The 16,153-nt window shown below is 39.9% G+C and overlaps 1 protein-coding gene across 2 annotated transcripts; it reads left to right on the top strand.

Moving 5' to 3' along the window:
- The first annotated feature begins 2,231 nt into the window (after nucleotides 1-2,231).
- Nucleotides 2,232-15,414, top strand: Cd40lg (CD40 ligand). Of its 2 annotated transcripts, XM_008840703.1 has the most exons (5): nucleotides 2,232-2,387; nucleotides 4,393-4,521; nucleotides 9,430-9,487; nucleotides 11,342-11,401; nucleotides 15,038-15,414. In XM_008840703.1, exons 1-5 carry the CDS (start codon nucleotides 2,232-2,234, stop codon nucleotides 15,412-15,414), a joined length of 780 nt encoding a protein of 259 aa, XP_008838925.1. The 2 variants fall into 2 exon arrangements, with proteins under 2 accessions (XP_008838925.1, XP_008838926.1); XM_008840704.1 differs by lacking the exon at nucleotides 11,342-11,401.
- The last annotated feature ends 739 nt before the right edge of the window (nucleotides 15,415-16,153 follow it).

Raw genomic sequence — 16,153 nt, forward strand, 5'->3', positions numbered from 1 at the left:
GGGGTATATAAATCCCCAGTACTGAAATGATAACGTTATATTTGAGTATACATGAGGGGACAACCTCAGACTAGGCTTGTCTGAACAGGACACATCACAGACAACCTGTAATATAACTGGTAAAAACAAGACCATTCATTTCACAGTGTGTGCATATAGCATTGTGTTATGCATCTCAAATGCATACAATTTGTATTTGTCAATTATACTTCATAAATCTGGAAAATAAAATGGAATAAATGGGCATGGTGGTACAGGATTCAAAGATGGAGAGTACTCAGGATAGGCAAATACGTCAACAGAATAACAAAGTCACTACAAAAGAATTCTAAAAACAAAAACTCATTCAACATTATAATTGAGCTAATAAAAAGCAGCAGTTTTAGTGGTATGCTGTGCGCAGAAGTCAGACTTTAGGAGGCTGAAGATCAAGAAGGCAAAGCAGAAAGGCTTAATGATTCTTGAAGTTGATCACAGGCTCCTAACAACGTCAGCCTGCCTGCCCTTGGTTTCTCTCTCTCTCTCTCTTTCTCTCTCTCTCTCTCACTCTCTCTCTCTCTCTCTCTCTCTCTCTCTCTCTCTCTCTCCCCCAGGCTGAGCTGAGCTAATCTTCACAGAGCTTTTGTATCTCTAGCATTCTATACTTGTGTGAAATTGGTCTTGGAGAAGGTCTTGAGCCCCACTATGATCACTTGTCTAAGAACCAAAGCCTGTGACTTGACTGATCAAAGTGTATCATTTGTTTTGAAGCCACCTCCTTAGCAGATGCAGTGAAATGCTGCACAGGTCTGGGCCTAGGACAGGATGCTGGGCGTGGGAGGGGAAGACAGCAGGTGCTAAGTATACAGAGTGCCTATCAGAGCAATGTCTACATTTCCTATTTGTCTCTCAAAACAATTTAATAGGAATCAACAAAGCAATTTTATCATAGTTTCTAGATGATATTGGAATGTGAGGTAGAGATTTCCACTGCTGTGTTTAATTTGAAAGCAATCTGATAGGATGTGGCAATAGCCATTCATAAATGTGTAATCCTGTATAACTCAACAATTCAATTCACTATTATGATTTCAGGTACTTTGGCTGTTATTATTGTCCATTTTGTCAGTATGCAAAGAGTTAGCACTTATTTGGAAAACTCATTTCTTAGGCTAAGCAAACTCTCTAAAATAGGGATAAGAACTGTCTATTGGGTAACATGTCAAAAGTGTCTTTCAGTCCCATCTTTATTCAATCTTCACAGAATCATATTGGTCAGGCAAGGCAGGTGGCCCCATTGTATATGAGGAAACTGAGGAAGTGTGATTTACTTGAGGTCCATGTCATTTATTGGTAGAACGAGGACGAGATTCCAGGTTTCTCATATGCAGCTGGTTTTCCTTGTCCTTAGCCGTTGACAATTATCTGGTGGATTAGAGCTGTGTAAATAGAGAGTAAATCAGGGTAACATTTCCACTTTAACTTCAGTCCCAGAGTTTTGGTCTGACTTCCCTGAACACGCTAGTTAGCTTTCCCATTCAGCAAATATTCTTTGTTGTTTTTTATGTTTGTTTGGTTTGTATTTTTGCATTATCTTTCCGGTTAAATTTTACTTAACAAATGGAACATTCGTTTTTAGCTTTGTGACATATCGTCTTGAATAGCAAAGTTATCAATATTTTACTGAATTTGGAGGTTGAAGAAGTAAAGTCTTCAGAAGCAATTAGCTAGTGGCACTGAGCATAAAATCAATCCATATTTTTGTTAACATCTGTGTCTTTCCCCCTTATACCAGGTTCCCGCTTTACATTACTAAGATTGAAATTGAAATAGGTTTATTGCTGGTGGATTAATTTGTCACTTTCCTTGAAACTGGTGAACCCCAAAAGTTAGACAGCGATAGGAAAATACTGCCATTGTCTCTTAAGAAGTCTATGACATTCAAGGCAAGAATGAATGTATGGAAGAAGAGACTTGTTTCTTCTTTACTAACTAAAGGGAAAGCCTGGAAGTGAATGATATGGGTGTAGTGTAAAAAAAGAAAAAGAAAAAGAAAAAAAAAGAAAAGAAAAAACCTTTACGTAACTTTTTTGCTAGGAGAGAAGACGACGAAGCACATTTTCCAGGAAGTGTGGGCTGCGACGATTGTGTGCTCTTTACTAATCCTGAGTAAGGTGGCCACTTTGACAGTCTTCTCATGCTGCCTCTGCCACCTTCTTGGACAGAAGATACCATTTCAACTTTCACCCAGCATGATCGAAACATACAGCCAGCCTTCTCCTCGATCTGTGGCCACTGGACTGCCCGCTAGCATGAAGATTTTTATGTATTTACTTACTGTTTTTCTTATCACCCAGATGATTGGGTCAGTACTTTTTGCTGTGTATCTTCATAGAAGGTTGGATAAGGTAAGGTGATCCTCAAGCCTTCTTTAACTGCATTGGGGGGTCTTATTGATCTATGGGTTGGTTGATTTAGATTCTACTCAAATGATGGATGGTGGTAGAAACCTAAGTAGATTAATAGTCTTGTGGCATATATGCATTGCTTAGACAGTGAGATCCCATATTCTCTTTTCTGATTAAGACCTTGGGATTTGGAGTCCGACAGCCTGGGTTCAAATCTTAGTTCGGCCCTTAACTGCTCTGGGATCCTGCCCATGTCACTTTATATTTCTATTTCTGTTTTTACACATGGGAAATAGGAATGGGAATGGTACCCAGCCAACAGACTAAATGAGTCTAACCTTGTAAAGCACTTAGAATGCTGCCTGGCACATAGTAAGTGCTATACCACTGTTGCTATAGTTCTTTCCTAAAGTTTTCCTCAAAAAAGAGGCTGGTTTTTCCATGGAGACAACCTTTTCTTGAAAATGTTGACCTAAAAAAAGAGACCATCAATTTGGTCTCAAATTCCATGGTATTTCGGATTAGAATAGCCATGGAGAAGTCTTCCAATTTGCCAATTTTTTTAACATAAGAAATGGTGCTCTCTGTACAACTCTTCAAATGCCAATGCAGTTGTAAGCTGCTCAGTGTTCCTCTGAGTTGTTTTACGTTCTTAAATACATGAAGAACAGAGAAGAAGGTATCAGGTTGCTTTTGCATTGTTAGGGAAAGGTAACATTGGGATTTATCCTGTTTCCATGAGTTTTTCCACTTCTTGGGGGGAGGCAGTATACTGGCTGTATTACAAAATACCAATCACAGATGAACAGGAGAAAAGTAACAAAGTATCTGGCTATTCCTCAAAGTGTGAAAGTAGAGACTCTAACTAGGCAGCAACAACTGGATAGCTGTACTTTGTCTGGGATCCTTGGCTGGCCTTTTGTAAGATGCAGAACTAAATGAAAGTCATGAAGTTTCTATCAGTATGAGCAGGGGTAGTGAGAATGAAGGCAATCTACTTGACCACCAGAAGTTCAGATTTCATTTCCAAGAAAACAGGCAGATCCTGGGTCTGATTATTGTATTTTGTTTTGTGGGCTCTGTCAAATGCCCATACATAGGCGTAGCCTTTAAAGAGGGAAATTGTGACCCTTGTAGATGCAAATGTGTCACACATAGCATTTAATTGTATCCTTAAAGACAGGCAAAGCTATTGGCTTTGGTTCTTGTCTTTCGTTCTGTTTTTGTGTGCTTGTTTTTGAAATTTTTGAGACAGAGTCTCATACAATAGCCTAGACTGGTCTGGAACTCACTAGCTAGACCAGATCATCTTAAGCTAACAAAACCCATCCTGCCTCAGCCTACCAAGTGCAGGGATTAGAGATGTGTGTGCCACCACACCTGAATCAGAGCTTTGAATATTAAAAATCTACACTTAAAACAAGAAAGTGGCATAGAATTAGTTGACAACACAAGTTAATTTCATACATTTAATTACTAATACACTGGAAAATAAAATATATCATTAACTTTGGGGATTAAAAATCCTTTCTTAAAAATGCAAATGTTTTCTACAAGTACTAAAGAAGGGAGAGAGACATAGCTCAAATTAATGTACACACATTGAAAATGAATTTCTTTTGAAAGTACTGTGTTGTGAATACTTCAATAAAGTGGGAAAATTAGTTCAGCAGCAAACTACTTTATAGGCTGATGGGAATTACAGCAATATAGAATATTACTGCTGTCCTACATTGAAAAACATAGATACTTTGTGATGAAAGGTCAATAGAATAGCTATGACTTCTAGCCAGAGTTGCAGATAATATGACATCAAGAGTCACTGAATTTTGTAGACTTTTAAATGGCAAGCATCAAATCCAGTATAATAACTTATAATAGTCCCCATTTATGCTCTCAAAGTCCTCCTCTTGTCGATGCCATGGAAGTGATTGTGGAGGCAGACGTCATTATCTGCATTCCTCTTCACGATGACACTTCTCATATCCTTGTTATTTCGAAATAGGTAGAAGAAGAAAAAAGTCTTCATGAAGATTTTGTCTTCATAAAAAAGTTACAGAGATGCAACAAAGGAGATTCTTTATCCTTGCTGAACTGTGAGGAAATTAAAAGGCAATTTGAAGATCTTGTCAAGGTAAGGTACTCAGTTATTATTAAATATCACTGAAAAGTTTTAGTATGTTTCCTAGTTCTGGAAACTGAAATCTGACAAGGTACAATTTTTAAAATGTAACTTGGGTGTGGAGGCTGAGGCTGAACTGCCAGAACTTCCAGACCATCTGGTATACAGAGTGAGACACTATCATTTCAAAAATGAGTTATAAACACACATGTACACACATATCCATGTATAAATACTGAGAGAGAGAGAGAGAGAGAGATGTGTACATTCAAAAAAGCAAAAATGAAGCCACAACATCACCAAAAATTGGAGAACAAATTTGGAAATGTGCATAGTCTAACAGGAATAGAAAACGCTTTCTCTGGAGAAAATACGTACTCTTGTGTGCATTCCCACATGCTCATCAACACACATATGTGGCTGCCACACAGTAATTACATGGTACACCCAATTTATTTTGTATTTCTCTATTTCTCCATCCAAACTTTGATATCTTCTCATTGTGAAGCTAGGGTTTGAGCCCATTTCCAAGATAAGTAACCATTGGCCACCACCATGTTGACAGGCCATAGGGGAAGGAATAGCCTGTCTAGTTCGAGGAGCTCCCAAAGATTGGTCCTATCTCTAGTACTGATCTAGTAATGGGAAAGATTTCATGTAGTGTCAAAGAGCCATCTTCCCCTTGATGTTAGGAAGAGGTGTAGGTCATGGAGAATGCACATTTCTCTGTACCACTCAAATCAGAGTCCATAGAATGCCAGTAGCTCATGGAGCCATTCCACCTAGGGTCACTCATAGCCAGAGACAGAGAAGGTTTGAAGCCTTCTACCTGATCAGGCTGCCATCCACCTTACTGTTAACTCTGGGCTGTACTGGGTACCTAAAGTACAAATTTCCATAATTTTTCTAATGACTTGGTAATCCCAGATATGAGGCCAAGGTAATGTGTTTTCTTGACAAGGACCATAAAAAATTTTCTCTGCCCAGAGAAAATGGCCTGGGAAGCAGTACTCGCTTCACACTGAGGGCAGATCTGTGTCTTGTGTGTGGTCATCTGAATAAACCAGCAAAAAGTTCATTCTCCTGTGCAGATAATGTATAATTGAAATAAAGGAGTAAGAAGCTTAAGATCGCCTTTCTTTTTCCAAAAAAAAAATGTGTGTGTGTGTGTGTGTGTGTGTGTGTGTGTGCGTGTGTCATAATAAGCATGTGAAAACTAGAGGACAACTTTTGGGACTCAGTTCTCTCCTTCTGTATGGTCCCCAGGTATCAAACTCAGAGCCTGAGACTTGGGAGCTGGTACTTTTACCCACTGTGCTAGCTCACAGGCCCATTCAGATTTTACATCTGAACTTATTCCTGTCCCCCTGTACTTTCAATAAGATGTAATTTAATCTAGTAGGAAAGACTCTGAGATCTTATTTCTAGGCTACTTGATGGGATGAGAATATGGTTCAAATCTGCCAGTGGCTTTGAGGTTCTTTATACTAATCTGAAATTTATTTATTTATTTATTTATTTATTTAATTTATTTATGTAATTTATATTTTTGAGACCATCTCATATAGCCTAGGCTGATCTCAAACCTGCTATGTAGCCGAGGATGACCTTGAACTTCTGATCCTCCTACTTCTCCCTCCTTGGTGTTGGGATTACAGGCATGAATCATCCTTCTGGTTTAATTTAGGGCTTTTTTCCCATTCTCTATAATGCTTAATGTCTTTTATTTTTTCAATTTAATTTTTTATTGTGCAGGATTACAATGTACCTTGAGCATATTAGCTCTTGCATTCATAACCTAGGCTTTACATAAAACTCCTAATACTTTATTTGCAAGACTGGTGAACTCGGGAAATGCTTTAGATTTCTTGAGTTCTTATATGATTATAGCTAGTAATGTAAGGTATTAGGAGGTATTTCAAATTGTGATATGAATAAAATCACATTTAAAACAGTGGCTAATAATTAAAATAGCATATTGAATTGGCTGGGTGACCTCGGTTAAATGACTTCATGTCTGTGATGCCCAGTTTTCTCATGTGTAACATGAGGGGCTGAGACTACTCTAAGGACTCTAGCATTCCGTACCTATGAGATCAGCCTTCCGTTCACTGCAGTGGCATTGGCTTGTTGGATTTTCCCTTTTTCTTACAGAGAGTGTCATAGGCAAACTGCCTATCCCTATTCAGGTCAGATGTGTTAAAGCTTCCAGAATCATCTATCCAGGATAGGAATGAAAGAGTTGGTTCTGCTTATATGGAAAAAGGTGATAGGTCTAAATTTCCTATTCTTTTAAAAAGGTAGAACTTTTCAGGCACAACAGCTACCCCCCCATATGCTATTTGCTGTGGAGGAAGCCCCTTACCTCTACTGCAGCAGGTATGAAGCCCCAGTCAATGCCATCTGTACGTAGGATGCACATAAGGTTGAGATGTAAAATTTTCCAGTCAATTAATTCTCCTCCATTGATCCCCTTTCCAATCACTATTCCTATAGAAGTCTCACTCAGAATAGTATTTAGAACTGTTTGTCACACAGCAAGCCAACTACAGAATAACTCCAGATTGGATTTGTGTTTTCTCAGATAATGTTAGCATGTTCAGGGCTACAATCTGACTGACACAGAATAATCTTAAATTTGAGGCTTCTAATCATAATGCTTGACAGGGTCATAGAAATAATGAGATCCAATTCCCAGTTCTCAGAATTTCCATCCTCTTTCTACTATCCCTACCAAGTGGTCACCCAATCTTTATTTAAATACTTCTTGTGACAAACAGCTCATTATCTTCTGAAACAAGGATCAAGGAACTCTCACTTTGGGAAGAATAAGGGACTCAGGGCTCATGTTAGGGTAAGTGAAGGAACCACTTTGAACTACATAGTCATACATTAAGACCTACTTAACTCCTTGTCTCACGCTTATTATTTGTTTGAGATGGCTTTCATAGCTTCAAATAATTTCCACTCCATACTTGTCACATAGGCTTATCAAAAAAAGGAAATAGCTAATCCTAGATTTTCTGAAGTTTATCTTTTAAACGTCTTTCAGCCAAAGTATAGAGTGAAGCAAGCAAAAAAAAAAAAAAAAGAAAAAAAAAAAAAAAACCTTTGAATTCGACCTTGCCTCCCCTGCGGGCCATCTGGCCAGGTGCGCGCCCCAATTTCTAACAAAAAAAAAAAGGAAAAAAAAAAAAAAAAAAAAAAAAAAGGAAAAAAAAAAAAAAGGCTCTCTGGAGTGCGGCCCGGGGGAAAGTTCAGAAAAATGCAAGGCTGGGTGCACAAAAGGCAAAATATGCTGACTTCACGTTTTCATCTTGGCCAGGCCTTGACACCACTGCAACCACTCAGACTAAAAGTATCTCAGCCTCAATCATCACACACTTGTATTTGAAAAGACACCAAATAGTCATTTGTTTACTCGTTATCGCACAAACATTTTCCTGTTGCCGCATTGTCAGAGTGCTCTACTTCAGCTCAAATGGAAAGTTGATCTGTGGCCCATGTGTGCATTTCAAGGCTCAGGTTCCCCTTTGGGGCTCTGTGACTTTATATGCCTTCACATCTGGCAGCTAAGTTGAGTCCACAGTTGCAATAGCTAGCTGCAACAATATGAATTCCCTTCTAGGGGCAAGGGATGTGGAGGAAGGTCCCTGCCAACAATGGACTCCAGGAATGGCAAGGAGTGCAGGACTTTATACCAGGAGATGTGAAAATGCTATTATCTTTCCCTTCATGTTCAGAATAGTGATAAAAACAAGTTGGATGGGCCTGTGAATGTAATCCTAGTTTCTATACTTGGTTTAATGCTCAGACCCTTGGGATGACCTAATAATTGCCAGGCCTTTTGTTCAATCTCCTTAAATTGGTGAGGCTGTAGCTTATCATGTCTCATTCTACATTGAAGGAAGTACCTGTTAGCCTCTTTAAGAATGTCTACCATTCTTGTAGTGTATAACTAAAAGGAAATCTTTTAAGAAGTGTTGCATGTAGTCGGGCGTGGTGGAGCATGCCTTTAATCCCTGTACTTGGAGGGCAGATCTCTATGAGACTGAGGCCTCCCTAGTCTCCATAAAGAATTCCAGGCCAGCTATGGCTAGAGGGAGACCCTGTCTCAAAATAATAAAAATAAAAACAAAAGAGAAGTGTTGTATTTAGCTTGGCATTGTGTGGTGCCTGTCTGTATTCGGCGTGTGGGAGGGGGAGGCAAGAGGATCAGGAATTCAAGGTCATCTCCAGCTTCATTGCAAGTTGAAATCCAGCCTAAGCTACACAAGAACTTGTCTCAAAAATTTCAAAGAGCAAATAAGAATAAAAAATTTAAAAACAAAAATAAGTGTTTCATTGGCCTTTAACATCATTACCATCATTGTTCGCTAAATGCTGGTTATTCTAAATAAACACAGGATAACCATCCACAAGAACTCATTGGAAAGTTAAAAAAAGTTAATGTCTGGGATCTATCTTTAAAGAACATACTTAAATCTTTTCCTATGAGGTTTCAAAGCAACTATATTGTAATAAATACACACCATGCCTTATGCTTAATTATATCCCGTATACCAGTCTCCAAGGTGAAATCATTACCCCACTCAGCATTATTTATCAATACCTGTCAAAGCCAAGGAGGTCAGGGTGATAAGGAGGGTCAGAATCATAGCCTCTGGTCTAGGGACAGCATTGGAATGGAGGCAATAAGGCTTGGACTTTGTTTCCAGAATCTCCCCTGGGTTTTCTGGCCTGTCAGCTCATCTGTCAAATCCAGAGGCTTCCAATTTCTATGATGGAATTAATGACAGCATCTTAGTCTATATTATAATCCTTACCAGAAACAGACAACAGCCTAATGACAGATACCAAATGAATGATACATAGCAAAGGTCCTGTTAAAATGATCTTTTGCAATGATTCCTATTTTAGGATAAAATGCTAAACAAAGAGGAGAAGAAGAAAGAAAACAACTTTGAAATGCAAAAAGGTATGTTGTTGTTTATCAATTCCTATAAATGCTCAAAAACTAAAAAGAAGCTTTAGGCTGATCTTATTGAACAACCTAGTGTTTAATTAGGGAACATTTAGCCCTGGAAATAAAACAAAAACACAACTATCAAATTGGTAGCTTCTCTGGCCCCTGTTACATAGAAAGGCATTTTGTATGTCCATGTTTATGAAGAAAGCTCTGTTCCTGTAATGCTGGAAATATCAAGTATGAAGAAATCCCATACTCAATAACTTAGTCCAAATGGCAACACAATCTGGCACCACATTCAGAGGATGAGATGACAAGAAAGTCATCATCTGGTCAGACTGGCAATTGTCATTCAGTGAGAACTATTTCATGGGAGGACAGGGCCTGCTGGATCTTCTGGGATCAGGGAATGACAGACGGCAACTTCTTAATCTTTGCCCTGCTCTTGAAGACAGAGAATCCTGAAAAGTTCAGGAAAGGGTCTTGATGGTTCTCAAACCAGCATAATCCCCAGAACATGAATCTCTTTTAAAACATCTCTGAATATCTGCCCTCTGCCCAAGCATATCTAAAGATAGGATACCTGAAATGTAATAGGACAGTCTGGTCTATCTTTGAACAGCTCTCATAATTACATTAGAGTCAACATTCTACTCAAAAAATTCTTATCTCCTACTAAGTCAAATCATGCTCCTGGAATTTGTACTTACTGGGCACATTTCTGTTCTTTGGTGCTGTACTAAGCAAACACTCCTTCCTGATACAGCAGCTGTCTGGATACTAAAGACAACAGTCATGACCCTGAGGTTCAATTAAACTTTTTCTTCTCCAGGATAAACATGCCCAACATCTTCCACTATCTCCTTTATGAGCCTTTTTAGGCATTGCCTCTCTTTGTTATTTCCTTTTCTGAACACACCAAATTTTGTCTGTTCCTTTTAGAATATAGCGCCCCCAAACCAGCACAGTAATACCTGGAGTGACTTAAGTAACAGAAGAGGTGACTATTATATTACAAGGTTACTAAACATAATGCTGTGGCTGCACAAACCTAATACATACAGAAAAATGCATGCATCTAGAGGTATAGATTCTATTTTTTTAGGAAAAGAAAGTGCCCAGAATATGCATTGCATTAACTACTGGTCTGGGTACCAAAGGTTCATCTGATTTTCAAGAAGGGTCCATCCTCAGAATGACTGCAAGATATGCCATGTGTTCTGTTAACTGCAGTGAAATTTCAGGGAAACGCTTGTGTGGTTTCTGCCCATCTTCAGGCAAATAATAAACTTAGCCAAACTGTTCTTCAGAATTTTCCTACAAAGGTCTCAGTACCAGGCTCATGCCTGGAAAGGAAAAATAAAATCTCTCCACAACCTCTGCCCTTAGGAGATAAGCACATTTAATTGAGAAGCGAGGCCTTTGCATGAGAACCAGAGCTAGATTTGATAGCCTGGCCAGTCATTTGACCCAATCAGAACTATAATCATAATTACTAGCTCAATGTGCAGGCAGAGCTTTGGTGGCCACTACCACCCCAATGTATGGAAGTTGTTCCCGAAAGCAAGATTCAAAGCAGGTTTAATGAAGACAAATGTTTTAGCCTGTGTCAAGCTGTGTAAAATGAAATTGAGTATTGAATAACTATTAGGAAGAGAGATCAATGGAAACAGACAATTCAATTATTAAGACACTAGAAAACCACTTTTTCCTTAGTGGGAAGGATTTCAGACCATGTTACCTTTCCTTTACTGTATAGTATGTTAGCACAGTTTCTATTACACAGTTGTAGAACCAGGCAAGATAGTTCCACGGACAGTTCTACATTTCCTTGACTGACTGTTTGCTTTGGTTTCATTTCAGGTGATCAGGAACCTCAAATTGCAGCACATGTCGTAAGTGAGGCCAGTAGTAAATCAGCTGGTAAGTCCCACAGCATCCAAGTGTCGGCACACCCAGGGGGCAGGGGGAGGGGGAGGGGAAGGCTAGGACTCCAAATCAATGCAGCCTAATCCTTAGGTTCCTTTCTTCCTCCAAGGACCAATTTACAAACCTACCCATACACCTATCAAACACTGTCCCTTTGTTGTCAAAGTGAGCTCAAATGAACATATGGGACTTAGACAGACAAAAAGAGGTTGGAAACAATCTTGATGTTCTCATTATGTTACTGTTCAATGGCTGGTTCTAAATGATGAATTACTGGGCAGAGGGACCATTATTCTACCAGGATAAAAAGAGATGGCAGGTAGTGACCTCCTCATCGGGAACATCTCTCCTCCTAACCCTTTTTCGCTGTGCATAAATGGGCCTCTGGAGGTCTTTTCTGTCATCTGTCAATCCCTGTATGATTAACCCCAGCCTCACTGGGGCCAGCCTCAGGGAAATTAAAGGTAAAATCATTTTGTAGAGATCAATAGGCGCCAAGATATTAGATTTTTCCAACGAAGTAACAACAGACAGCATATTGCTATCTTTTCAACACCAAATGCTTTTATTTCCATGTACGCTCTATCATCATTCTGGCCCCATTTTTTCCCCAAATCTATACCTCGCGATAGCTGGGCTGGAGAATGTGTCACATCTGTAGATGGATGGAAACACATACACTAGCATAAAATTCCCCACGTACATAAAAGGATGAACATCAGAGCAGTCTTTGAAAACTACAGCAGAGTGCTATAGAATGGAGTTTTAAATGCTGTTTTGTGTGTGTGTGTGTGTGTGTGTGTGTGTGTGTGAGAGAGAGAGAGAGAGAGAGAGAGAGAATGAGAATGAGGGAGGGAGAGAGATAGAGAGGTGGGGGAGGGAAAGAGAGATAGAGGGAGAGAGAGGGGAAGAGAGAGAGGTCAGGAGACATAGACAGGAACAGAGAGAAAAAAGGGAGAATGTTATCTTATCACCGAGGTGACTTAAGCTGCTCAGTAGGTGTAACACAGAAGCAAATGCACGTTGTCAAGGGTCACAGTGTATAAGTAAGAGCCCTGGATCGGGTGTTTTTGAGCACTAGGGTTCAAGAGCTATTAACCACTTGCTGAGTGACTTTAGGCAAATCCTTTTCACTCTGCAGCAGTTTCCTGTCTCATCTACATCAAAGATTAGCTTTGAATACAAATCAACTATTGTGGGAGAAAGTTATGTTGTCAAGCTATGCTGTCCCCCTTGTAAGGTGCCACTACATAACTTATTTCACTGTGATTCAGATATCAAGAGAGTGACATTAAGCCCATCATTGATACCAATTATTTCTAGAATATTTAATGATTCTGTCATATACACTTCTGGGAGAACATCACATGCCTAGGGGAGTCATTCACGTGACACTTTTCACTTTTGCATTAGATAACAGTAACAAAAAAGTTCTTAGAAACATCTCACTCTGGTTTTTGGGCAACTGCACCTAAACCATTGTTTGAGGACATAATTCATGGAATTCTGTCTTTTCCAAAAGGCCTATTATTGACAATCACTGTATAATGTTGCACAGTCTATATTACAATAGGTCTGCAGGTGATGAGCTGGGGCAGAGAATAACATTCTTCCCCTACTGTAGCCCCAAATTTCTCATCCCTTCCTGGACATACTACAAACTTGACCTACATCCCATAGCAAGAACTAAAATTAAGTAAGGAATTAACAAAGTGAAAAAGCAGGGCCTAGTGGCATGATCTGTAATCCCAACACTCGGGTGGTGGAGACAGAAGGAGGGAGAGTTCAAGGTTATATTCACCTACATAGCAAGTTCCAGGTTAGCCTGAGCTCCATTTGAAAAGGGAAACAATTCACTGAACAATAGAATACCTGCTCTTTTTTTTTTCCTGAATCAAATGGTTCAAAAATGAAAACAAAAAACAAAAACCTAGTATACTTTAAGGAGAATTTGGGGGGGCCAGAAATATCAGGAATTGTGAGCTTCCTCCCTATACTAAAAGATCAGTATTGGCAAGTAAGATCTTAGCCCTCAATAGACGTAAGACCACCAAATACCAATTTTTGTAAACTTCAAGGAAGCAAATACATCGATACTTTCACTTCTCCCCACCCCCATCAGCCAATCTAGCTTTCTGTGGAAGCTGAGATTTGTAATCAGGTGCACACATTACTTTGAACCCACTCAACATCTCAGCAGAGAAAATGGCACGCTGTTGGTGGGGACTCTGCCTTAGCCACAAGAATACAGGTACTTTCAAGTTGGTGGCGCCCACTACTGTGGGAGATCAAAACACAATGAAATGAACATATGGTTTATTTTCATACTTCCTTGCCTATTTTAGGTTTGGTCGTGGGAGGCAGGACAGGTTTGTAACAGCATAACGTAGGAAGAAATAGGGTCTTTTCTCTGTGCTAAGGTTAATCTAAGTAGACTGACAACTCTAACTTTGTAAAATTCAAGACAAGTAAAATGTTCACATTCATATTACCAAATATTTTGAATGAATAATTTGGCAAACATAATTTTGAAATCATTCATTCTTTGTTTTTAAAGGATTTACTTATTTATTTAGCTAGTTACACATGTGTATGTGAATGTGGGAACACGTGGGGGGGGTTGTAGAGTCAGAAGAGGGTGTCCTTCTCTAACGTTCTCCACCTGTTCCTCTGAGGCAGATTCATTCCTTGAACCTGGAAGTGGTGTTTCCTCAAATAGGCTGGAAGCCAACAAGTCTCAGTGCTCTTCTTATCTCTACCCCACTTGGAACTGGGGTTATAGGCATGTTCAGGAAGCCCAACCTGTTATATGAATTGTGGGAATTGAACTCATCCTCATGACTCCTCAGCAAGAGCTCTTAACCAATGAGACATCTCTTCAGCCCCATTGTTGTTTTGAGACAAGGTCTCATGTAGACTATATGGTCCTGAAACAAGCTATGAAGCCAAGGATGACTTTGACCTTGACCTCAAAATAGGCGTGTATCGCCATACCTGGCTCATTTTCACTTTCTTAAATTCAAGGGCAAAATGGCTTCAAGAATTCCAAGAAGTTGGGGCTGGAGAGATGGCTCAGTGGTTAAGAGCATTGACTGTTCTTGCAGAGGACCTGGGTTCAGTTCCCAGCACCCACATGGTGTCAAACAACTACCTCTAACTCCAGTTCCAGGGGATCCAACACCTTCCTTTGACCTCCATGGACATTGACACAACATGCATGCACTTACATGCAGGCAAAATGCTGATACACATAAATTAAAAATAAATAATAAAATTTTAAAACAATTCTAAAAAGAGGAGGAAACTACCTGTGGCTTGTTATTTTACTTAATCTTTCCAAGTTTCTGAAATATGTTTTAATATTGGCCCTGTGTTGCTGATAAGAACCCAGGGCTTGGGGAGATCAAGTGACTTACCCAAGCTGGGAGAAAACCCAGATTGGAACCTGACTGACTCTGAATCCCATGCAAATTTGGTATCCATAATTCCCTATGACTCTAAGGGCCAGAAGGGGCCTTGAGAATCCATTCTCCCCACAAAGCCAGCATCCAACCTTAAACTCTATTTTTTGTTAGAATGCAAGCCATGATCTGCTTCTGATGACCATAAATTTCCTCTTCTTTGTTATAGTTCTACAGTGGACCAAGAAAGGATATTACACCATGAGCAACAACTTGGTAGCCCTCGAAAATGAGAAACTGCTAACCATTCAAAGAAAAGGTTTCTACTACGTCTACACCCAAGTCACCTTCTGTTCTAACCGGGAACCTTCAAGTCAAGCTCCATTTATAGTCAGCCTCTGCCTGAAGTCCACCAGTGGATCTGAGAGAATCTTACTGAGGGCAGCAAATTCCTATAGTTCCTCCAAACGTTGTGGGCAACAGTCCATTCACTTGGGAGGCGTATTTGAATTGCAATCAGGCGCTTCTGTGTTTGTCAACGTGACTGATGCAAGCCAAGTGAGCCATGGAATCGGCTTCACGTCTTTTGGCTTACTCAAACTCTGAACTCTGAACTCTGAACAGTGTGCTGTCCAAGGCTGTAGCGCAGCCGACGCTTGCAGTCTTTCCAACACAGCAAATCAGTTAGGACTGCCCCCTGTTGAACTGCCTATTTATAACCCGAGGATCCTCCTCATGGAGAACTATTTATTATGTACCCCAAGGCACATAGAGCTGGAATATGTGAATTACAGGACAGGCAAGACCCTAACAGACCCTGCTCCCTAAGAGCTTAGATTCTGAAGCAGCAACCCCACTGATAAAGACATCCAGAGAGCCCTAGGAAAAGAAAAAAACAATATACTGAGGAAGCATAAGCAGATAATTAGCCAAGTTCTGTTTTGTTTCTTTATGAGCAGTACCTATCAGTGGACAGTGTGCTTGATTTACCAGTCAAGATGCAGGAGGGCAGCTGGGAGCCTTCACGCTCATTCTGTTATGGTTGATTCAGGGTCGCTGTGGCCCCAATGGAGTAGACCAGTTTCTCCAAAGTCTCACAGGGAGAACTGAGAGACTCTGATCCCCTCCCCACCATCCTAAGATTTATTCACTTGGTCTTTCAATCTCTCTCTCTCTCTCTCTCTCTCTCTCTCTCTCTCATACACACACACACACACACACACTCACACACTCACACATCATACACACATACACAGAGTCAGGCTGTTGCTAACTGGTTCTTTTATTATCTACCCTGTCCCTGTCTATAGCACTGTGCAAGAGTCAGGGCCCTAAGGATAGCAGC

Source organism: Nannospalax galili, unplaced genomic scaffold (assembly GCF_000622305.1).
Source record: "Nannospalax galili isolate Female #2095 unplaced genomic scaffold, S.galili_v1.0 scaffold901, whole genome shotgun sequence".
Taxonomy (NCBI): domain Eukaryota; kingdom Metazoa; phylum Chordata; class Mammalia; order Rodentia; family Spalacidae; genus Nannospalax; species Nannospalax galili.